At 45.2% G+C, this 25,175-nt stretch overlaps 1 protein-coding gene across 6 annotated transcripts in view; it reads right to left on the bottom strand.

Moving 5' to 3' along the window:
• The window catches only part of SFXN5 (sideroflexin 5), a 115,757-nt gene that overhangs the window by 62,948 nt on the left and 27,634 nt on the right, over positions 1-25,175 (bottom strand). For all 6 annotated transcript variants that reach the window (XM_068564468.1, XM_068564466.1, XM_068564464.1 and 3 more), the window contains exons 4-6: positions 13,673-13,699; positions 13,114-13,168; positions 11,127-11,152 (exon numbers count right to left, since the gene is read on the bottom strand). In XM_068564468.1, the coding sequence (XP_068420569.1) occupies positions 11,127-11,152; positions 13,114-13,168; positions 13,673-13,699 (108 nt within the window). The remainder of the gene's footprint in view (positions 1-11,126; positions 11,153-13,113; positions 13,169-13,672; positions 13,700-25,175) is intronic.

Genomic DNA, 25,175 nt, shown 5'->3' on the forward strand with positions numbered 1-25,175 from the left:
GCTGGCAAAGCAACAGTCCTTTGGCATCATACCCTTTTCCTCCACACTGACTCACTCAATTCTAAAATGTTCCTCTTACTTTGCAAAAGACCTTCCATGGGCCCCAGAACTCAACAATTTGCCTGTTTTTTCCTTCTACTTTGTCTCCACCTTCTGATTTATATAGCTAATGATCTGAAAAGTAACACTTCGGTGCATTAGGGGTGCTGCTATTTAAAGGATCCCAACCAGTTAAAGAAAATATCTTTTGTCAAATGAATGTTTGTCCCTGACTGGCAATTCCAGCTTAATGAGCAACAACTCTTGGATGGTATAAATTAAGCCAAAATGACTGGTATCCGAGCCTGGGACGAGGAGGGTTGGAAGGTGTCAGAAAGGCCCTGGGACTCAGCCAAATCCTCACATAAGTGAACCCTCCATGGTCCACCCTTCCTCCCCGCAGAGGTGACTTGACTTACACCAGCACTTTTGGAGAAATGGGGTTTCTAAGCCCACATGATCATTTGCAGTGTTAAAATGAGAGGGTTCAGAGTAGAGTCCAAGCTTCAAATGTCCCAAGACAGAAATCTGGTTTGGACATAACCCGAGGCCTCTGGACTCACTGACAGGATGCTCCCGGCCTGCCCTCCTCAGTCTCCCAGCTGGATAGGGGGGTTCTGGCCTTGAGTTCTGAGACTTCCAGAATGACAGGGGGAGGGGAGAGGAAGACAGCAGCGTCAGGGAGCTCAGGGCTGAGAGGGGAGGCACGATGTCACCTGGGAGAACCTCAGGCCCACAAGAGAAACCCAGCTCCCTGCCCTGAGACATTATGGGAGCCAAGGGTAAAGGCTGGCAGCTGGGGAAATGCAGAGAGGACGGGATGGGGGCCAGGACCCTGGCCCTGCCTCTCCCCAGCCACACATGCCCGGAAAGGATAGGGCTGCACACTTCTCAGTGGAAACATGGGAACTGAGATGCCAATTATACAAGTGACCACGGTTGGTGGGGTTCTTCTGGGAAGGTACCTGAAAAAGGGGAGCCATGAACTGCACCAGCCTCGGGAACAGCCTTGGTGGTGCACTGGCTTAGCCGCCATGCTTATGTATAAATTGGGATCTCTTTGCCACACATCAAAGGGGGAAAAGTTTCCATCTTCAAATGTTAAGCTTAAAATAAGACACTACATGGGTGCCAGTAGATCTGTGAAATCTGCTGACTAAACTGGCACCAGCTTCTGGGAAAAAACCAGCTCGTTTCTCCTGAGCTCTGGGAGTGAGCAGGGTAGGGGTGGGGTTACTCTCAGGCAAGGTGACAACAGCATGGGGTGTCAAGTCAGGGATGCTCACCTGGGCAGGAGGCAGTTTAGATGTTGCTTCCAGAAGCATCTTAGTTGAGGCACCTGCCAGCCTTACTCACTCCTTCCCTTTATCACTCAGGGACCCAGTTCTAGCACATTTCGCTGGCACCCCATTTCTATTTCGGTAAGCATTTTAGTGGTTTCTGCATGTGTATATTTCTTACCCATTCTATCGCAGCAGGGGCTTCCCTAAGGCATGGACTGGAACCTTCACTCGCCTTCAGCCCAGGCGTTTGCTGAGATGTTCAGCGCTACCCGGCGACAGCAGGGTCTTAGGGGAGCTGATGTGGCTGGTGGGAGCCAGGCCTCGGGTGGAAGTGCCGGGACAGCCACAGTGCTCCCTCCTTACTGTGCGAGGCAGTGGCCCCGGGAGGGAGTGGGACCAACGAGTCCTCACATTGCTTATCCACGTCAAAGTGCCTGGATGGAAGGCTACAGGTTCTCCACGACCAGTGGCTCCTCTTGGGACCTGGCCTCTGGCCCAGCTGTTCTGAATCCTGGAATACAACTATTCGGGGCTAGGAAGTGAGCCTAGGTGAGCCTGTCATTTTGGCTCTGGCTACCACTGAGGCCATCCCAGGTCATGCTGCCCATTCACCTCAGTCAAGTGTTCATACAGGATCTCAGATTCCCGGATTCCTATTCTCACATTCTACACATTTATCCACTGAGGGATGTTTGCTCCAGGCTGGGAGAGGACTGGTCCTGATAGGACATTCACAGCGTCTACTTCAGCAGTAAACCCCTGAACAACACGGGAGTGGATCAGCACCCAAGTTCCCATGATGCCTAGAAGGCCATAGTGACCCTGAAGTGATTGATTTGCCTTACGAAGAGGAGAGAGTGGAAAAATATGGGGTGTCCTCAATAACACCTGTGAACTAGACACAGTGCTGGCATCCCTTGGGTTAGCTAGTTTATCCCAGTTGATGGCAGCCATTAATTTTGAAAGGGTCCAGTTGGCCTCTTATGAGGAATAAGCCCCAAACTCAACTTCTCTGGCTTGGGAGAGATGATACTGCCAAAAGATATATCTTTTTATTTTTAAGCATTGATGGAATATTTATTAAAATTACTATGGCAGATTCTTGTTTGCCTACCTATAGCTATTCTTCACTTCCTTCTCACTAACAGAATCCCTATAATTAGGGATTGACTATATATCCAGCTAAGTTCTACATGGAATATAAACAGAACTGTTCTGTGATGCTTTGAAGAAGACTACTTAAAGGGAAATGACTCAGCTAGGAGGTACATCCTTTTACTTCCCCCTTCTTTCTCCTCCCTGGGATGTGGCTGTGATGACTGGAACTTCAGCAGCCATTCTGGGCTATGAGGTGACTGACACTAGAAGGCAGCACTGAGAACGGTGTAGAAAAATGGAAGCCTGGATTCCTGATGACTGTGGGGACCTGCCTACCTCCAAAATTCTTTGGTATGAGAGAGAAATAAATTATTTTGTTTAAGTTACTGTTATTTTGAACTTTTTGTTATATACAAGTGGTCCTGCTCCTAACTGATATAATCATATACTATGCTACAAAGAAAACCATAATAAATCTCAAATGGCAAAATTGTAGCGGTCACTCTCTCTGAAAATGAGATAAACTAGAAAATAATAAAAAAAGAATATATCCTTTTAAAACCCAGTCATTTGGAATTTAAAATGCATTCTTCTGACTATCTAACAGACTAAAGAGGATTCAAAGGTATAATTTCAAACTTATTTAGAAAATAAAAACATAGATCACTATATATGAAAACGTATTAAACATAGCCAAGTATTCAATATACTCAGAAGCAAATTCAGAGCCCTAAACAGCTTCATTAGAAGGAAAGAATGAGAATAAATAAGAATAAATTCAAGGCAAAAGATTAAAAAACCAGCCACAAACAAATCAAAGAGGAAAAGTGGATATTATAAAAACAAGAGCAAAAATGAATAAATTAGAAAATGAAAACAGAAGAATTGATAGATACATCTAAGAACTGATTCCCAGAGACAAATCTCACAAATCTAGTTATTTTAATAAAGGAGATGGAGGTGAGAAGTGGGGACAAGACTCAAAACTCAATCCAAGGAAAGATCATTATATTTTAAAAATTAATATTTAAAACTTTTCTACAACAAAGACAGCAGAGAGTAAAGGAAGAACAGCTGGGAGAGAGATCTGCAATATATATAATTCAAAGGATTAATATCCAAAATATATAAGGAATGCTTACAAATCAATTAGGAAAATACAGCAAATGGAAGACTGGACAAAGAAAGTTAACAGCTAATTCACGGAAGAGGAAATGTAAATAGCCAATAAATATATGAAAAGAAGTGAGATCTTTTTGGTGTTCAGGGAAATGTGCATTGCCTTTTACACAGCAAACTCAGTTTCTGGAATGGGCCCTTAAGAAATCATCATACTTGTGCAAAAAGAACTTTATAAGGATTTTTCACAGCACTGTTATTTCTAATAGCAAATAATCAGAAACAATCTAAATCCATCACTATGGGAGAGAATGCTACTCAGCAGGAAAAACTAAGAAAGGAGGGAAGGAAGGAAGGGAGGGAGGGAGGGGATCCTTACGTAGGCACACTGCTAAGTGTAATTAAGCTATTTGCAGATAAATAAGTGTATTTTTACTTATAAAATATATCTATCTAAAAACAAATTTTTAGTGATGATTCATGTCTTTGCAAATGTCTAGAAAAAAGCCTGAAAGTTCACACCAGACGTCTCACAGAGGTTACTTCTAGGAATAGATTTGGAGTTGAGGGTTGTCGGAGGAACTTTACTTCTTTTTTTTTTTTTTTTTGCATTGTTTGAATTCTGAGCTGAGAGAACATATTCACCTATTACTTGTATAACTTTAAAAATATTCTTTAAAAAAATTCTTGGTGATATTTTTGAATTCCAAAGGACATATTCATGTATTACTTGTATAATTTTATAAAATACATGGAGTTTTTTTTTTAATCCTAAGGATATTTCTGCACTCCAAAGATAAAGAGAAAAAATACCAAAAGATCCCAAAGGGAATGGGGGAGGTTTACCCATAAAGAAAAAGAGAATCAGGCCAACTATTGTTCATGTATAAGAGGAAAAAAACGTCATTTCAGATATGCAAGGACTCAGAAAGTATTGCCCACACACTCAATATTATTCAAAGAAGTACTCTAGCAAAACACAGAGAACACACACACACACACACACACACACGAAAAGCCTAAAAAATTGTGAAGTTTAATATAGGTGTTAAGCAAGGATTCAAAAAACTGGTGAGATTCCAGATTATTTCCAAAATCTTGACAGGTGTGTATGGGTGAAATGGTAGAGTAGAGAGTAGGGTAAAACGGTATGCTAAAAGTCTCTTCCTTTATGGGTAGGGTTGGGGAGGTCCTATTTACTATTCAATTATTGATATTGATAAGGTAGATACAGCGAAATCTCTCCATAAAATATTATAGGAGAATGGTAATTAGAGAGGATTAGGATGCTCCCCTTCCAAACTACTTAAGAAATCAAAAGGACCAATGAAAATTACCACTCTAGTACAAATCAGGAAAATAAATGGAAACAATAACAAACTTGATAAGAAAACCAACAAACAAACTACTTGATGGCTGGGATAAGTGCTCACAATAACCAGTGGCAGAATAAATATGAATGGGTTCCATTAATTATTAAAGTTAAAGACAGAGTTTCTCAAACTGGGTAAAGAAAAGTAGAATTCAGCTCAATTTTGTCTACGAGTGACATATACACAGAAATTAAATATCACTCTGATATAAATGTGTAGGCAATAATTTACAAGGCAAATAAACAAAATGGGAATAGAAATATTAATATGAGATGAAATAGAATTCAAGACAACAATAGACAAATAGAATTCAATAAAACAGGGATATTTCGTGTGTGTGTGTGTGTGTGTGTGTGTGTGTGTGTGTGTGTGTGTGTGAAAGAAAGAAAGAGAGAGAGGTGGGAAGGTGGAGATTATAACATCAAGAAGATAAAAATGTCATGAACACACCAAACCCCACTGCACTGAAATATATACAGCAAAAACTATAAGAAATGCAAGGAAATTAAACGCACACAATTACAGTGGGGGAAACATAATACTTTCTCAGAATATTTCAGAACAATGTAGAAGTTTCAGGGAAACTACAAAAGGATAGTGATGAGAATGATACTCCCTATAAATGTTGATATATATTTAGAATATATGTATAAAATGAAACATTGCAAGCATACAGAGAAGTCTAGAGGATACTACAATGAATATCCACATACTGCCAAATCTTATCATTTTGTCAAATTTTTGTGAAAATTTTATCTTTTTAAAAGATGAAACATAACAGATACAAATGAAGCACCTCCTGTTCTGCTAGATCCCATTGCCTTCTCTCTCTCTCCAGAGGTAAGTAGTATCATGAACCTGCTGCTAACTGTTTCCATGAATGTTTTTATCGATCCTTGAAAAATATACCCATAAATATATATATGATATTGCTTTGCATATTAAAACATTATATAAATGACATCAGACAGTATTATTACTCTGCTACTGTTTTTTCATTCATCATTGTTTTTGAGATTTATCAATATTGATAAATGTAGCCCTGTTCATTATTTTCTTTCCTGTGTTAAGTATTCCATTGCATGACTAAATCATGAATATTTATCCATTCTCTTGATGGACATTTCAGTGGTTTCCTTTTTTTTTGCTATTATAAACAATGCTGCAAATATTTTCTTTTCATATTTAATGTGTTTTGTGTATGAGGTGAAATCTAACTTTATTACTTTTTCACATAGGTAGCACCATTTGTTAGATGGTCCATCCTTCTTCTCCAGTGATTTGTCAAATATCAAGCTTCCATATGGGTATGGGCATGTTTCCAGACTTTCTATTCTGTTGCAATGATCTATTTGCTTATCCCCAAACCAAAACCAAACTGTCTTATACTACTTAGTAGGGTGACTCTCCTCTTACCATCTCATTCTTTTTTTTTTTTTTTTGGCTGCGTTGGCTTTCCGTTGCAGTGCACGGGCTTCTCATTGTGGTGGCTTCTCTTGTTGCGGAGCACAGGCTGGAGGCACGCGGGCTTCATTAGCTGCGGGGCGTGGGCTCAGTAGTTGTGGCACGCGGGCTTCAGAGCACAGGCTCAGTAGTTGTGGCACACGGGCTTAGTTGCTCCGTGGCATGTGGGATCTTCCCGGACCAGGGATCGAACCCACTTCCCCTGCATTGGCAGGTGGATTCTTAATCACTGTGCCACCAGGGAAGTCCCACCACCTCATTCTTGAAAATTGTCTTGGCCGTTCTTGGCCCTTAGCTTGTTCACATAATTTTTAGTATCAACTTGTCAAGTTCCATGAAAAATCTTGCTGAGATTTTGATTGGAATTTTATTGCGTATAATTAGAAGAAAATGGGTATCTTCATGATATCGAATATTCCCACCCAAGGTGATGTATTTCTCCATTTATTTAGATCTCCAATGTCCTTCAATAAAGTTTTATAAGTTTTCCCATAAAGATCTTGCACATCCTTTCTTGAATTTATTTTTGGTAACTTATCATTCTAAGTGCTATTATAAATGCTCTCTTTTTAAAAAAAATATCATGTTCTAGATGTTTGTTATAGGTTTATAGGCATACAGCAATTATTTTGTATACTTGTCTTACATCCAGAAATCTTATAAAATAGTAGTTCCAATAGTTTGCCTATTCTCATGAAAAATTTTGTTTCTTCCTTTCCAATCCTAATACTGGTCATTTATTTTTTCATGTCTTATTGTACTTGTTAGTCTCCTAGGAAAATGCTGGATAGAAGCACTACTATCAGGCATTCTTACCCTGTCCCAGACATTAAGATTTTACCTTTATCTGATTCATCTTTAAGAATGGTTCTTCCTATGGGGTTGGGGTTTTTTTTTTTGTTTTTTGTTTTTTGACAGATACTGTATTAAGTTAATGAAGCTCCCTTTTAGATCTAACTTTCTCTTTTAAAAAAATTATAAATGGAGTTATGTTTTATCAAATGATTTTTCTGTATCTACTGAGATCATCATGTTTCTCCTTCAATTTGTTAATGTGATGAACTATATTAATACATTCTCTAATGTTACCATTTTTGGTAAATCTTTTTTGATATATTTTAATACAGTGCTGGATTCAACTTGCTATTATTTCATTTAGACTATGTGTAATTTCATAAGTGATGTTGGCCTATAATTTTTCTTTCTTATACTTACTTCTTTGGTATTGGTCTCAAAGTGCCTCATAAATGAATTGGGGGAATATTTCCTTTTTTTTATTCTCTTTAAAGAGTTTTGTAAAGATTGAGTTTGGCTATTCCTTTGAGTGTAGTCACCTGAAAGATCATGGGAGCCTAGTGGTAATTTCTGATTTGTTTGTTACTTCTTTGGTGCATATATTTTAAGCAACTGATCTAATTTCTTTCTATTTACAGGTCTTTTCAAATTCTATATTTCCTCTTGCTAGGCAGTTTTTGGTAACCTGTACTTTCTCAGAAATGTATCCATTTTTTCTAAGTCTTCAAATTTACTGCCCCAGATTGTTCAATGCATTTCGATCTTTTAAACTTCTATTATATCTGTAATTATTATACTTTTTAGTCCTAGTATTTTTTATTTGTATCTTCTCTCTTTTTTCTTGCCCAGTATTGCCAGAAATGTCTATTTAGTTAGTCCTTACATAGAAGCTAGGAAGTTACCCTCAAGATATATCTCCAACAATATCAAAACACATATGCACAAGACTATTCTTGCATTATTCATATTGGCAAAATAATGGAAATAGTCTAAATGTCCATATGTAGAAAAATAGTTGAATAAATTATGGTACTTCCATGTAGTATACTACTACGCAGCTATTTAAAAAAAAAAAAAGAATGAGGAAGATAGCTATAAACTGATACACTGTGATTTCCAGGATATGTCATTAAGCAAAAAAAAAACATTGCGCAAAAGGGTTATATAGTATGGTACCTTTTATAGAAAAAAGAAAGGGAAATGTATTTGTATTTGCTTATTTTTACAAAAAGAAATAGGAAGGATAAAATTATTTACTTAGACAGGACGGGTGAGAAGGAGGTAGAAGGGATAGAGAGGGAAATGGGACTTTTATTATGCCTTTTTTATATAGCTTTTGACTTTTGAACTATGTTGACATTTTATATAGTTCCCAAAATAAATCAATAAGAATGGGGAAACATCTGAAATTCAATGGCAACAGAAATGAATAAACCTAACTGTATATCAAATAAATAACATATACACACAGAAGAAAATAACTAATTCAAATAACTTTTTTTTTTAATTCAAATAACTTTTGAACACAGTTCTCTGACTATATACTCTCAGTAGGATCTATTCAATGGACAAAAAGAACGTCAAAGAAATCTCAAGCTTTACTTAATACATTTGGCGGCGGGGGGGGCGGGATTAATACATGTTTGAGTGGCATTAATGTAGCAATTCTGAAATTCTTTTATTTGTATATATAAGATTTAGTAACTGAATAAATACATTGTTGTTGTATTCTCATTCAGGGAGAAGGAAGATGTAGATATAGACTGGAAGGAAGGGAAGAACTCTGAGATGTTGGATTGGAATTAGAGGTATTAGTATGAAGTCATGATTTTTAAAAAGTTGTACGTCCTAGCTCTGTCTGCTAAGAGGGCCTAGAAACAATGACACGCCAGTAACAGTGAGCACACCTAACTTTCCAGATTTTGGTTTCTAAATACCATTCCCCTCTAAAAGGAACCAGGGCTCTTTGAAGAAATGGGGCAGAGAAACTACATGATGAGTTTGGAATATCCATACATTGTGCCAGAAAGTACTGAAGTACATACTCACAGCATAAAAAAGACATGTCAAATGGACACTGAAATTGCTTTAAAGGGTTTCTATTGGTCAAATTTGGCACAATTTGTATATACAAATGAATAATGAAAAAAGTAAATTATTATCCACTGAATACAAAAAATATACAAGACCATACTGATAGTTTTAAAAAACAAGAAAGTGGGAGGCAGAAGGGAAGACCCTTATTTACAGGAGGCTGCCAATTAATAAGCATAGAATGAATGATATTTATGAAATATATAGGAAACTTTCAGACTAGGTAAATATCCTGTTCCCAATCAGTTTTTCACTTAGTGGTTTTAACAGCTGTTGGTCATTCTTGTCTGTTTCCTGCTTTAGGCTAAGATGAAAAAAAGTTACTATAAACATTTATATATAGATCTTTGTGTGGACATATGTATTCACTTCTCTTGAAGTAAATACCTAAATGTAGGATTGCTGGCTCACATTGTAGGTGTATGTTTATAAGAAACTGCAATACCATTTTCCACATACACCTGCCCTGATCCCAATCCCAATTCTAGGATCACACCCCACATTTAGTTGTTATCTCTTTAGCCTGCTAGGTACAATGCAAGAGAAATGAGGATGTGTGTAGGGGTGTGGGTGTATGTGTGCATGTGTGTATCTCTATATATATCCTCTAAAAGACTTGTACAATCATGTTCAAAACATGTTGTTGTAAACTCCAAACTGGAAACAACCCAAATGTCTACCAACAGTAGGATGAATAAAGAAATTTCAATATAGTTATAGCAGTGGAATAGTATACAGCCATGAAAAAGAACAAGCTAATACTACATATAACAATAAGTCTCATAAACAATTGGGTGAAAGAAGCCAAGTCCCCAAAAAGTACATTTATATAAGTGATTCCATTTATATAAAGTTCAATACCAGGCAAAATGAGAATATAATGAAGGAGTCAGAAAAGTGGTTCCCTGTGAGGTTAGTGACTGAGAGGGGTACATAAGAGGTATCTGAGATTCTGGTAATGCACTGTATCTTTAACTAAGTGATATTTACTTAGATGAGCTCACTTTGTGAAAACTTATCAAGCTGTACATTTATGACAAATGCACCCTTTCTGTACATTTGTTTTACTCCAATATAAAAAGATTAACAGTAAGCTTAATCCTGATTTCAAAACAGAACAAAGATAATGCTGAATTCTCCAGTTATCAGAAGGCACCCTTACTTTCCGACTTCCCAAGCTTTCTGGGAAAACTTCCCTGTAATCAAACCAGCATGTCCTAATTAACGACAATACTTGGAATGGGAAATATACAGGAATGAAGGCACTTTGAGGCCCTGTTGGGTGTACATTGGCACACCTTCTATGGAAAGAGGTTTGACAATACACATCAAGAGAATTAAAAAGAGGCGCTTCCCTGGTGGCGCAGTGGTTGGGAGTCTGCCTGCCAATGCAGGGGACACGGGTTCGAGCCCTGGTCTGGGAAGATCCCACATGCCACGGAGCAACTAGGCCCGTGAGCCACAACTACTGAGCCTGCGCGTCTGGAGCCTGTGCTCCACAACGAGAGAGGCCGCGACAGTGAGAGGCCTGCGCACCGCGATGAGGAGTGGCTCCTGCTCGCCGCAACTGGAGAAAGCCCTCGCACAGAAACAAAGACCCAACACAGCCAAAAATAAATAAATAAATAAATAAATAATAAATAAATAAATAAATAAATAAATAAATAAATAAATAAATAAATAAAACTTCTAAAAAAAAAAAAAAGAGAGAGAATTAAAAAGAAATATATGAGATTTTCTCCAGTGAGTCCCCTCCAGGAATTTATCCTAAATCAACAACTCAAATATTTATGAACAGCGATGTAAAGTTATACATTAAAAATTTTTTTAGAAAAGAAAACCCTTTGAAGGTAATACTTACAATTGGCGTCCCAAAAGGAATGTAACCTGTGAGAGGACAGAGAGAAGTCAGGTTTTATAATCCCACCTGACTCTGCCCCACCTGCCTTTTAACTGGGAGGCCAGAGAGACTTCTGGCCTTGGTCTTGGCAGTGGCCCCAGTGAGAGGGCTCAGGTCAGTTAAGCGGGAGGCACCTCTAGACCCAGACCTTTTCCCAGCCCAGCCCTCCCCAAGACAGAGGGCTCCCCTGTGTTCCCCAACCTCCTTGTCTCTGTTCCCCTCAGCCCTCACTCGCCCCCAAAGCCAGGGCCCCACTCCTGAAGGAGGCGCCCGCGGCAGGGGCGCCGCCACTCTGCACTTGGTGGTCCTCCCACCATTTCCTCCGGGAGGCACGAAGCCCCGCCAGCCTCACCGCAATGTCTCTGGAGGCCCTGGGATGTCCTCCTCGTTCCCTCAGCCTGTCTTTCTAAAACACACCCTTACTTTCCCAGCCTCATGACCATTTCTGGAAAGGACATTCCCTACCCACCTGGGATGTGTGCCTCTAAGTGCCAGAGCTCTTTGACTCTCTAGGGCCCCGGCTGGACGTCCTCAGCAGAGCAGGTAAGGGCTGGCATGAAGTGCAGCTGGGCCCTGGCCGTCTCCCCACGGCTCAGGGCCCCCAGGCTATGGCAAGGCCCCCTCCCCCAGCCTCACTGCATCCTCCTGTCCCAGCCGCTAACTTACGGCAGCCAGTCAGCTGGTGGCCCAGCAGCAGGGAACACACTTGCATGGGTTACGTCTAGAGCAAAGGTTGGTGCCCTGCGTGTGCATATTTGTACACATGAGCCACCACTCTCCTACCCACACCCCTCCAGGGAGAGGCCCAAAGACTGATCAGAGAATCGCAGAATAAGCCATTCTCAGGAGGAGAGCCTGCTATGGCCCCACGCAGGCACTGGGGGAGGACCTACAGCCGCAGCTACAGGAGCCTTCACCGCCTTGGAGTTCCTCACGGCAAAGCAGGGGTCACCGGGCACTAACTGCCCGTTTGCACAGTGACATCATGTGCTTGTCTATTCTCTCAGCCCCAGGAGTTCACGCTCGCTGAGGGTGGGGACCCTGACTAACCTCCTGCACTGAGAACACCCACTGGTAGGGACCCTTCCTCCAGCCGCCTGAGGGCTTCCCAAGGCAGCAGCCACCAGCCCTCCCACCCGCCCTGTGACTCAGGGGTGGGGGGTACACTCCGTCGCACTGAGAAACGGCGTGGAGGAGGCATCAGCACGCTGGTGTGAGTCTGACCTCCGCTGTGTGACTCTGGACAAGGCCCTTAGCCTCTCAGAACTGTAGGCAGGACAGCCACGCCGGCCCCAGCCAGTGTATGGGCTAGGCCATGACGCTCTACACAACAGAGCTGCCCCCTAGTGACCACAGGGCAGGGGCTTCCTGGGGGCAGGGATATTATACCCATTCCCCCATTACCCTCTCTGCCCACTGGTCTCCACAGAACGGGAATCCGCCTCCCTGTGCGTGTAGTGGTGCAAATGTAGTGCATACATTCAGAAGGGCAGGTTAAAAGTAGGATCAGAGACAAGGGAGTTAGTCTGGGGGTTAACTGCATGAAAAGGCTGAGTAGGGAGCAGGGCTTGGAAGGAAGGCACGCAGTGTGCACAGGTGAGAGAGGAGTGGCTCATGGAAGGCAGGGCTTGCCCTAGCAGGCGTCACCCTGGGGCTGCTGCTGAGTGAGTGGGCTGTAACCTGGCGTTGGGAGCACCAGATTCACCTGTGGAGGCCTCGGCTCTACCCCAGCTGCTCCGGCAGAAAAGGCAGACAGGCACATTTTAAAAGCTCCATAGGCTGGCCAGTCCTGTACAGTTGAGGCAAAGTGACCATGCAGGTGCGAGTGTGGTCGTGTGTGTAACAGGCTCTGTACATCCCTCAGGCCAGGCGCATCTGGACACTCCTGGAGCTGTGACCACTGTAATCGGCCCAGGCTAGGCAGAACCAGAGGTTTCCAAGGGCTTACCTGACATTCTAAAGGGCATGAAGATCTTCTCATTGGTGTCCGGGTGTAGAATAGCCTGGCAAGAGCCGGGAACAGAGCACAGGGTGACAGCTGGGGAGGGAGATGGGACATGGGACATGGGAGGGGGGAGGGGGAGGACAGCTCCCCCCAGGAAGACTTAGGTGGCCAATGGCTGTATCCCACCTTGCCTTGTGGCCAGTCAATCCTTCCCACCACTCGGGGCAAGAGAAAACCAAACATGGGCCATAAACAGAGCTTCTCCTCCTAACTAGTGCTCAAAGCTGAATGCAGCACAGAGCAGACCATGTCTACCTTGCAGGCCCTCTGTCCCCCATGCCACGCACACAACAGGGCCACAGTAAGGGTTTTGTGGAAGGAGCCCATGGGGAAGGAGCTCAGGGGGCCCAGGGAAAGGCGGGCTGGCCTGAGCTCCTGTCTTCAGAAATTCAGACCCTGGTGCTGGGGAAGAATGAAGGCGGTTCGGGCCAGGGCAGGGCAGGGCAGGGCAGGGTCTCTGAGAACAGCAGAAGGGAAGGAAAAGAATCCAAAATTGAATTACCTGCTTGATTTTCTGTGCACTCCAGAGCTGGAAGGAAGGAAGGGAAAGAGAGAGAGAAAGGAAAAGAAAAGAAAAAACAAAGATTAAAAGCACATATCAGTTTAAGGTCTCAAAGCCACATTTTCTAACCAAGGGATCCAGCTCCAAAGGCCTTAAGAGGCTCAGGTTGTCCTGGTTGCCCCAGGTCTGGCAGCTACCCTGGGCTGGGGGCGGGGTGGCATCAGGGGGTAGGTAGGAAGGCCAGAGATCCCAGAACAGCAGAGCTGGGGGATCTCACACAGATTATTTAAACCAAGGGTTCTCAACTCTGGCTGTGCTGTAAAACTACTTGAAGAATTCTTCCAGCATTTTCCTAACGCTCCCTAGTTCATCTTAAGGTGTGGCCAGGTAAGAAGCCTTGATTTAAATGAAGATACTTCAGCTGTCTCCCAGAATCACTAGAGGCAGCACAGCATAATTTTTCAGAGCTACACAGACTGCCTGGATCCCTGGATTTGCCACTTCTACCTCTGAGCCTCAATTTCCTCATCTGTAAAATGGGGATAATAGCTGTGCTCTAACATTGTTGAAGAGGCATATGAAAAGTGCCTGGAGCAGTGCTGAACACATAGTAGGTGCTTTACAAGTGCTAAATCTTGTAGATATTATTCTTCCTATTTTTGTTATTGTTATAAGAAGGTTGTGTGCTTTCAAATGAATGAGGAGGTTGTCTCTTCCAGCACAGCATGGGGACGGGCTGGAGAACAATTTGTCAATTCCTTCAAATGATAAAAATACTGCATTTCATTGACTCTAAGACATCGTTGATCCTAAGACATACTATTATGTGCCACTAAGAAAGAAAACCATGGGGCTTCCCTGGTGGCGCAGTGGTTAAGAAGCTGACTGCCAATGCAGGAGACACGGGTTTAAGCCCTGGTCCGGGAAGATCCCACATGCTGTGGAGCAACTAAGCCCATGTGCCACAACTACTGAGCCCATGCTCTAGAGCCCACGAGCCACAACTACTGAGCCCGTGTGCCATAACTACTGAAGCCCGTGTGCCTAGAGCCCGTGCTCCCCAACAAGAGAAGCCACCGCCATGAGAAGCCCGCGCACCGCAACAAAAGAGTAGCCCCCGCTCACCGCAACTAGAGAAAAGCCCGCGCGCAGCAACAAAGACCCAATGCAGCCGTAAATAAATTAATTAATTAATTAATTTTAAAAAATAAAGAAAACAGTGGCATAACGCCAAGACGTCCATCAGTTAAAAGATTCATCCCATTTAAGAGATGATAAAATGTGATAAAATAGCCTTTTAGAATCAAGAAAATATGGCAAGTAAAATTTTACTTTGTGGGCAAACCAAAGGTCAGTGCATTTTTAACGGAGCAAGAAGGGTATGAGGTAAGAGGGGAGACGTGGTCAGCATTGATGTTTAAAGTTTTATAACGGAATAGTTATGTTTCATTTATACGTCAATGTTGTCATCTGCGATATAAAGTAAGCTGCAGAATGCTACTGGGTAGCAATAATAGAGTTATAAAATTGATATACAGATCTTCTTCGACTTACAGTGGGGTTATGTGCCAATAAACCCACTGTAAGTTGAAATTATTTAACATATCGAAAGTACCAAACGTCACAGCTTAGCCTGGCCCACCTTCCATGTGCACAGAACGCTTACGTTAGCCTACAGTTGGGCAAAGTCATCTAACACAGAGGCTATTTTATAATATAGTACTGAATATCTCATGTAATTCATTGAATACTGTACTGAAAGTGAAAAACAGACTGGTCGTGTGGGTGCATAATGGCTCTAAGCGTATCGGTGGTTTCCCTCTCGATCTCGTGGCTGACTGGGAAACGCGGCTTGCTGCCTGCCCAGCATCACGAGAGTATCAGACCACGTAACACTAGCCAGGAAAAGATCAAAATTCACAATTCAAAGTACAGTTTCTACTGAATGCATATCGTTTGCAGACCGTCATAAAGTCTATAAATTGTAAGTTGAGCCATCGTAAGTCCAGGACCATCTGTATTAAAGTTCATGCATTTTACTAACAGCAGAGTCCCTTAAGCCTAATTCACAGCCTAATCACTCTGATTTTAGATACATTTCAAACATATTTGACTGTCTGCTATTCCAGACCCAGAAAGATTAGAGGCAGTAGATTTTTTTTTTCTTAATTATATTTGAGGAACAGAGGGGACTAAAGAAAGAAAAACCAAATGTAGAATCACTGTTAGCCAAAGACGGTATGTGAGAGCATAACAGCAGAGAGGTAAAAAAAAGTGATAAAAGGTTGATCTTTCTTTGCTCAGAAAGTGTCTTCTGCAGTGCATCCCACCACGTCCCAGCGTCATCCCAGGTGCGACCCCAGGCCCTGGGCACAGACTCCTAACACCCCACGCTCTCCACCCCAAATCAGAACCTCCTGGGTCCGGGTCCCCTCACCCTGTTACAGTCATAGCCCAGCTCCTCAGAGCAGGGGCCTGCCTTTGAGTGCCGGCCCCCACCATCTCCCAGAGCCATGCACACAGCAAATCTAAAGCTATTTATTTTTTTAAAAAACTCAAGATCTCTTCATACAATTCTTATAAATAAAGAAAAAAAATCCCCATGATTCTGATGAACAGCCTGGGCTGAAAACACTGATCTAAGACATTAAAGAACCGTGTAAAGAGGTGTTAGGACCAGGCAGCCTGCATTCCAATCACTTACTGGATGTGTGGCCCTGGGCAAATCACTTTGCCTCCAGGCCTCAGTTTCTCCATTAGTACAATGGGGTGTTGTAAGGGCAGGGCGGGGACTATGCTTGGTGCTCCTGGCAGCTGGCATTTCACTTTGGGCACACAGCTAAGCCTATGCGTTCCAGCCTCCCCCACAGTCAGATGGCCTCACGTGGCCGGGTGCTAGCTAATGGACTGTGGGTGGAAGTGGAGTTCACCGCTTCCAGGCTTGGCCCCAAAGCCTCCCACAGAGGATCCAGAGAAGGACAATGAGGCCCTAGAAGACAGTAAAGCCATGAGGTAAAAGGAGCCTGGCCCCTGGACAACGGCATGTGCCAAGTTCCTGAGCTGCACTGGACTCTGACACGAGTGAGAAACGGACCTTACTGTATAAGTCCCTGAAATCCAGGGGTTGTTTGTTACAGCACTTGGCTTATACTGACCGATACAGAGGTTCACTGAGACACGCATAGCTGAAATACTTGGCCCCTAGATCATGCTCCATAAATGCCTAACACAGAGGAGAAGTCAGTCAAATAAGCAGTAGTTTTTAAAAGGACTTAATTATTTTTCAAAATAACTTCATCTCTATTGTCTTATTCTTACAACATGCCTGTGAGGTGGGTAGACTACTTTCAGACAAGGCAACTCATCTCAGAGAGACTAAGTGACTCAGCCATGGTTCCAGGGGCCTGGTGGCAGGACGGAGATGGGCACCCAAGCCTCCTTGCCTCCAGACTTGTGTCCCCCCTGTTCTCCAGGGGCCCTCTGGAGCACACCGATGTCTGGTCTGGCCAGGGTGACAGCCAGGCCCGAGGCACGAGAAGAGGAAGAAGTTTGGCTGACATCATCTGAGGTCCCACAACCTCCCTTTGCAGCCGGGCGGCAGATGCTCCTCCCCAGGACCTGCTCCCCCCCTCCCACCCAAGTCCAGCCAAGCAGCCCTTGTAATCCATAGCTGCATCTGTGTCCCTCAGGTTCGAGGACTGCCTTCTCCGCCCCCACCCAGACAGCAGTGATGGAGACTCAGGCAGCACCGGCTCGGCAGCAAAGGCAGAAGTTCAGCAGGGGTGTGAGCAGGCAAGGCCAGAAGCCCGGAGCTCACAGGCGTGTTCTCCACCCGCGATGACACCTCCACACACGGCCCAGGCAGGCTAGTGTCACAGATAAGTGGCAATGGTCCCACTAACTATTTGAGTCTCACACTCAGAAATCTGTTTCCATAGGACGGACGAGAAAAGTAAAGCTCAGAGCCATGCCCAGGGTCTCGGAGGTGGAGCCAGAACTACAGCTCGTGACCTGGGATGCAGACTCATTCAGTCACATTTAGTGAATAAGTGCTATGTGTCAGACACCCTTCTGAGGGCTTTGTACATATTAACTTATTAATCTCCTCAACAACCCTACGAGGCAGGGACTAGTATATCTCCCATTTTATAGATGTGGAAACCGAGGCACTGAGATATTTAGTGATTTGCCCAAAATCCCACAGCAGCACTGGGATTTGAACCCGAGCAGTCTGGTTCCATAACCCCCACTCTTAAATCCCCATGCGCCATCTCTAAATGCTAGCATACCAGTGCACGCTGTTCTGTCCCTTTAGGCATCTAGTATATATATGTGGAGATCTTTCCACATCAGAGCATGGAGAGCAGCCTTATTCTTCCTAACAGAAACGTTGAATGAATATATTGTAAACTGCACCCTATTGGTGGACTTTTAAGCTATTTCCCATCTTTTCCTTACTGTGGTAAAATATAAATAACATAAAATTTACCATTTAACCATTTTTATGTGGCAGTTCGGTGGCATTAAGTACATTCACATTGTTGTACACTACCAACCATCTCCAGAATTTTTTCATCTTCCCCAACTGAAACTCTGTACCCAGTCAGTACTAACACCCCAGTGCTCCTTCCCTCAGCTCCTGGCAGCTACCATTCTACTTTATGTCTCTGTGAATTTGACCACTCTAGATATTTCATGTAAGTAGAATCATATAATATTTGTCCTTTTGTGACTGTCCCATTTTTTGCTATTACAACCATGCTCCATTGAATGTCCCTGGAGTTATCACTATTATATCATTAGCACTTAAAGGAAAAGGATAAATGTATGCAGATCTCTCTGGCAGGATACAGAAGAAACTGATGGTTACTCCAGGGAGAAGAAGTGGGAAATTGGGAGACAGGGAAAGGGAAACTTATTTTTTATTCTATACTTTTTTGATAGCTTTAGAATTCCGTAGATTGTTCACGTGTTACCTACTCAAAAATGATTGTTAAAAATTTAAGAGTAACCACTAGAAAAATAGAAATAGCAGGCACAACCTCCAAGCCCTTTATTGACCCCTATGGCATAGACTGTTAACTTTCCGACAAAACCTATGCCCCTTCGTCCACAGTAATAGAAAGGTAGCGGGCAGGTGGCTGACCTGCTGCACTACATTTCCCAGCCTCCTTTGCAGTTAGGCTTACCCATGTGACTGAGTCCTCCAGTGGCATCCGAGGGGAAGTGAGATGTGCCTTTCCCTGGCTAGCACCTCCCAGCCTATACTTGCTGTCACCTGCCTGTGAGCCAGAGCAAGGATGTGGCTGCAGCGCAGCCTGGGCTGTGCAGAGAGGAGGACCCAAGGAGATGGTGGAGAAACATGATGGAAGGAGCCTGGGTTCCTGAATGATCCTGTGGAGCAGAGCCACCTGCCCACCTGGAACTCAAACTATTACATGGGAGAGAGATAAACGTCTATCTTATTTGAGCTGGTGTGTTTTGAGATCATTTCGTTACAGCAGTTAGTATAACCCTAACTAAGGTAACCCATTTGGGGTTTTGGGAAACTGTTTCCCATGATGTCAGAGAAGCCTTTCCAGTGGAGAGAGGAAGGAATGAGCACTAAGTAGTGTTGAGGCTCTTCTCATGGCATCTGGCAGTGCTCCCACCTCAGGAGGCTTTGGGGTGAGGTGAGAGGGACAGCTCCATTTTAAACTAAACTTCCTAGTCATGACCTGATCTCATTTGGGTTCATCCCATCTCCAGGCTGCAGCAACAATAGTCAGGGTCGCAGATTTGGGGCCTGGCTTAGCCACTATCTCACATGGTCTTCCTGTGCAAGTCACCTCACTCCTTAGACTTAACGTTGTTTTTTTAAATTAATCATACAGGAGGTGGAAGCTAGTCCCTCCAGGGTCCCTTCTTGTCTGATGATGCCAGGCCCAGCTTACAGAGAGCACAGGACAAGGACTCGGGTCTGACTCTTTGGGTCTGGGCTTTTCCCTGGGACCTGCTGGACCCATGGGTCGGATGCTGGATGCAGAAATGGCAGCAGATACCACCCACAAGCCAAGAGCTGGTTGCTAGTTTGCAGTTTAATGAGCCAGCCCTGCAAACAGGTTACAAGCAAGGATAGTCCTGGAATGTAAAGCATTTGATGCGAGGCCAAAGGTGATGCAATGGACAGTCCATCCACATTGAGAATCTAGGACAGGGAGGCCCCCGCGTCTTCTGTCAGCCCACCAAAGCAGCTCCACTTTAAAGTACAATTCCTCAGTGTGACCTGATCTCCTTTGGGCTCAGCCATCTCTCTCTGTGCCTCCGGCTGAACATTAAAAAGTGCAGCCCTGATCCCTTAGCACTTACTGGCTGCAGCAACTAACCAGTGTGGATGTGAGACTTTGGACCTTTCTTGATTTCTCAACTTGGAGAATGAGGACACAGAGGGTATGGGGAAACAGTTGGGTGAAAGGTTGCTGGAACAATGCAGAAGTTTGCTGATTTCAGAAATGGCCTAAGTCTCAGCTGAGCTGCCAACTGAACCTATTAGAAACCCAGTGTAGAAGCCAAGGGGTGGGTAGAGGGTGGGCCCCAAACAAGCTTCAGGAGGAGAAGCCCTGCCTTCTCAGGGCAGAGACCTCTAGTGCCCAGACCCCAGATGGAGGAGTCACTGCCCAGGCCCTGTCCCCAGTCTGGCTCCTTCCCCTCCCCAGTCTGGTTCCTTCCAAGCTGCTTCTCCAAACCTCTGAAGCAGCAAAGACAGAGCCTATTTAAAACAACCTCCAGAAGGTAATTAAACAGAGCCTGAAGGGGATCCTTCTGTAAGGCAGAGGATGCCTCCATAAAACAACAAGAAATCTTCTTAATTTATCATTTGGGCCAATCCCATTATTCCTCACCATTAATTTTGTTGCCATGGTTACTCCCAGGTAATAGATACAAATGCATATCTATGTGGGGCAAAGGTACTCCCCAGTTCTACAGATGAAAGGAGAAAGAACATCCCCGCTCATTCTGCTACACAACACACATTAGCAGTCACGACTTTCGTGTACACACAGCTTCTCTCTCTTAAGAGGCCAGACACTGCAGTCAAACCATTTTCTGGGAATTGGAATTCCAGATCTCCTACTTGTGATTTGGGGCAATTTACTTAATCTTTTTGAGCCTCCATTTCCTCATTTGTGATATAGGAATATGAATACTTACTTTCAAGGTTCTTGTGACGATTAAAGAAAATTCATTTATCCAACAAATATTTATTGAGCACCTATTATTTGCTGGGCACTGCTCTGGGCACTAAGAATATATCAGCGAAAAAAGAGACCAAAAATCTCTGCTTCTGTAGAGCTCACATGCTTGTGCGGACAAACAATAAAAATAATAAAAAGTAAATTTTCTCGTATGTTAGAAGGATGAGGGCTTCAAGAAACATGGGAAAGTAGAACAGGGTAAGGATAGGGAGTGTGTACTAGCAGCAAGGATGGATTTTTAAAAAAATTTATTGCAGTAGGGTCCTCGCAAAAGGAGGGGTGAAGGATGGGGAATAGGGGACACAGGAACACAGTGACATGACCAGGGCCACAGCTCCTGTCATAGGGGAGAGGGGTGAAAAGACCAGGGCTGGAGCTGGGGTGGTAGAGGGAAGGGGGAGACACTGAGGCTGCATTCCCCCAGCCCCAGAAGCACCTCTAGTCCCTGGATCCCCCCCACTGGCCATGGCCCCCCAAAATTCCATCTCTTGTCCTGCCTCTGACCCTAGTGGCTCCTTCTTTTGCTTCCCTTGACTTTTCTTTCCCCGGAGAAATTCTCAAGTAGGATGATGTATAGTAAGGTGGTCAGGGTAGTTTTCATTGAGGTGACTTTGGAGGAAATACCTGGAGGAGGGAGTGAGCCATGCAGATATCTGGTTGGAGATTATTCTGTCCAGCAGAACAGCCAGTGCAAAGGCCCTGAGGCAGAGTGGGCCTCCCCAGCATGTTTGAGGGACATCAAGGAGGCCAGTGTGACTGAAGTGGACTGAATAAGGGAAAGAGTAGTAGGAGACAAAATCAGAGAGGAGTTGGGGTGCTGCAGCTTGTGCTAAGGACCGTGGCTTTTACTCTGAGTTTTTACTATAGCTGTGGTTCTTAACAGGAGGGCAATTTTTCACCAGGGGCCATTTGGAAATGTCTGGTTGTCATTAATTGGTACCCAGTGGGTAGAAGCCAGGGGTGTTGCTAAATGTCCTACAGTGCACAGGACAGCCCCCATGACAAAGAACTATCCAGCCCCAAATGCCAATCGTGCTGAGGCCGAGAAACCCTGGAGCAGAGAACTGTGTAATGTATATTCTCACAGATCACTCTGAGTACTATATTGGGAATGAGCAGAGGGTGCCCAGGTAGAATGGGGAGACCACCCAGGAAGCCACCACAATGACCCAGCCAACAGATGAGTCTACAGCACCCAGTACAACTCCTAGCACATCATGCATATGCTTCAGCTAATACTAATCACTTGCCTATTTTGTGCTAACGATAAGGGCCAACCTGTAGCTGCCCCGGAGGGGCTGGGTGCTGATCAGGACCCCAGAAGTCTCTGGCTAGGGGTCAGGGTAAGAGGGGGATGTCGGCCAAGCTTCTGACAATCCTGCTGATACCCAGAGAAGAGTCAGGGTGGAAGTATTTTTAACTCTCCAGTATCTTCTCTTCTATTTTCAGCAAAGCCCAAACACAGCTGACCCCATTTCTGCTCTGCCAGGGGAGGAGACTGGCAGGATCTCTTACATCTCTGCTGCCCTTTCTTGGCGGGTTGCAGGCAGAATCCATCCTACACGGGGCCTCTGAGCAACCAATATGCTATGCTGGGTGCTGCGTAGGCTCGGAGTAAGGTGGGCGGGTTCCCAGCCTCTGGGGAATGTGTAATGACGGGCCAGAACAGCCACTCAGAAGCCTACAGTGGCCCCCAGAGACCTGCCCCCCTCACTCCGACCACCCCAGTCGCTCCCAAGCTGGTTTCCTTATCGGCAATGACCCCTGGCCATCTACCTGGCACAGAATGATCTGATCACAGTTCCACCCACGGTCCTGCTCCTCCCTTGCTGCATGCAGTACAACACAGCCAGCATCTCTCTGGGTTTCCAAACCTTTCACAATCTGGCCCGAAACCTCCCAGCTTCCTCTCTCAACTTTTCTCCCTCTCTCTCTCTCTCTCTCTCATCACGCTCTCTCTCTCTCTCCACTCTACTTCTCGGCCTTTGTGACTTACAGAGACGTCCCTCCCAGGCCTTGGGTCTCTCCTTACGTTCTACATCCAACCACTTGCGTTCCCCTGCATGAAGCCCTTCCTCAGCACCTGCGTTCTCAGGAGTCTCTCACCGCTGAACTCCTACTACCTTAGCGTAACTCCAAAGCGCCTCGCCACCAGCCTGCCTCCAGGCGCCTGCTTACCTGTGCGCCTGCGCGGGAGCTGGCTGCGTAAGGGCAGGCACCTGCCCCGCGCCCACCTGCCGCAGCGCCTTTCACGTACCGGGTGCCCCGCAGATGCCCATGACCTGGCCCGGCAGGGTTAACCGCACAGTGTGACTAGGGCTGCGAGACGTGCACACACACTAAGCTCCTCTGACAGCACCCCTACCCCACCCACTCACTCTGCCCCGTATTAGCATACACATTCCACTCCAGGGTATCACCTTCCCCTCCAAATCCACCTTCAGATAGTGGGTGAGAGATGGGCATTGGATCTTCCAGGCCCAGCGTTCCTCTCCCACCACATACTAGTTATGTGACCTGAGGTAAGTAATATAATCTCTCTGAGCCTCAGTTTTCTTACCTTTAAAATGGGGCTAATATAGGCATCTACCAAACAGCGTTTCTGTGAAGATTAATTGAGATAACACTTGTAAAGTGCAAATATTAACACGGCTCCTGGCCCTTGGTGAGCTCGCGGTGAGTGATGGCTCATTACCATGGGGGAGCGTTCCATTTTGAACCCCACCCATCTCCATCCACGTCAAACCGTTCCAGCAAGGCCCTGGCATATAAAATGCACACAGCACAGCAAACGTCCAGAAACTTAGCTGCCCGGGCTTACGTTTTTGCTCTCATCTATGGCTTTGTTGTTTAACTGATAGCTGCAGTCCTTATTAGGGTTCCTAGCCCATCAAATTTCTACCCGTCAAGCCCAAAGAGTAAATTATACTTATTTTTATTTTATCCTCAGGACTAATTTTTCGTCGGTATAGCAACCTTTCAACAAGTTAACAGTCTCTGGAGGAGATATCAGTCACCCGCTAACCAAGGCCATCAGGGGGGAATAAACTATCAATCTGCTTGCACAAACCCCCTGGTGGGATGTTGTAACTGGAGGGCAGGTTAGATAACAAATTAGTGCATAGGATACCCAGTGGTGCCCGTGACATCGGGACAGGCCCACAGGCATCAAGACACAGCCACGGGCTTCTGACTCACACACCCGCAAAAGGACATCAGGGCAGGCACAGAGCCCAAGAACACACAAGGCCGCTGTCCACAATGAGGTCAAGAACCATCCCGGGCCTCTTCAGACAGCACAGGCATGGCCCTTGAGCAGGGCCAGCCTGAACCAGGAATGGGGCAGTCATGAATTCCCGACCGCTGAGGCTTCCCCAGATCCTGAGCTGGTATGTCACCACCCATCGTTTCTCCCTGTGGCTCTGGAAGCCAGAGGGGTTGTGGCTCTGCAGATGAGGCCCAGGGAGGGAAGCACTGTGAGATCTGCAGCAGAGCCCAATCCCAGTGCTCTGGGGAGCCAGGAGGGCGGGGGACGGGCAATCTGCTTATTAGGGGGACTCAGCAGCAGGCTCGCACCTAGAGCACTGTGCTACCCAGCCTCCAGATGGACGCTGCAGGCATTACCAACGTGAGCCAGAACCGGGAAGCACAGCTAGTGCCAGGGCCCCCCTCCTCCCAACTCCCTGGAGGCACATGGGGGCTTTCAGGATGGAAAACAAAGGAGGCCCAGAAAACAAGACAGGCAGCTTTAAGCTACTGAAGGGAGCAAAGAGGGGAAACATGGCCTCATTCCCCAAACTCTGAAAGCAGGAAGGAGTCCCAAGGGGTGAAGACAGGCTAGAGGGGAGCTTGGGCTGGGAGCAGACACAGGATCAGGAAGGGCCTGGAGGCTGGACCACCCCTGACAGGTCCACGAGGAACTGCCACAGTCTGAGGACTACTCTGGCCTAGAGAGGGGCGTGTCAGGTCACACCACCCAGGCTCCTCGGTGCCCACGGCCAGATGGCAGCACCACGCTCAGGAATGGGGAGATCCCAGCCTGCCCTCCCTGCTGACGGCTGCCCCCAACTCAGCAGGCAACGCAGACACCTGAAGATGGACCCTGCCTTACCAGCACTGCAGCAGCTCACGTCACTTCCAGGGCCCCGCACAAGGACATCCGGCCAAGGGGCTGCCTCTGTTGGTACCTCCGCCCTCCCTCCACGTTGTGGGCTGCAGTCCAGCACATTCGCCTGTCCCTTCCTCTGGAGGCCCCATTCTCTCCATGT

Source organism: Eschrichtius robustus, chromosome 15, assembly GCF_028021215.1.
Source record: "Eschrichtius robustus isolate mEscRob2 chromosome 15, mEscRob2.pri, whole genome shotgun sequence".
Taxonomy (NCBI): Eukaryota; Metazoa; Chordata; class Mammalia; order Artiodactyla; family Eschrichtiidae; genus Eschrichtius; species Eschrichtius robustus.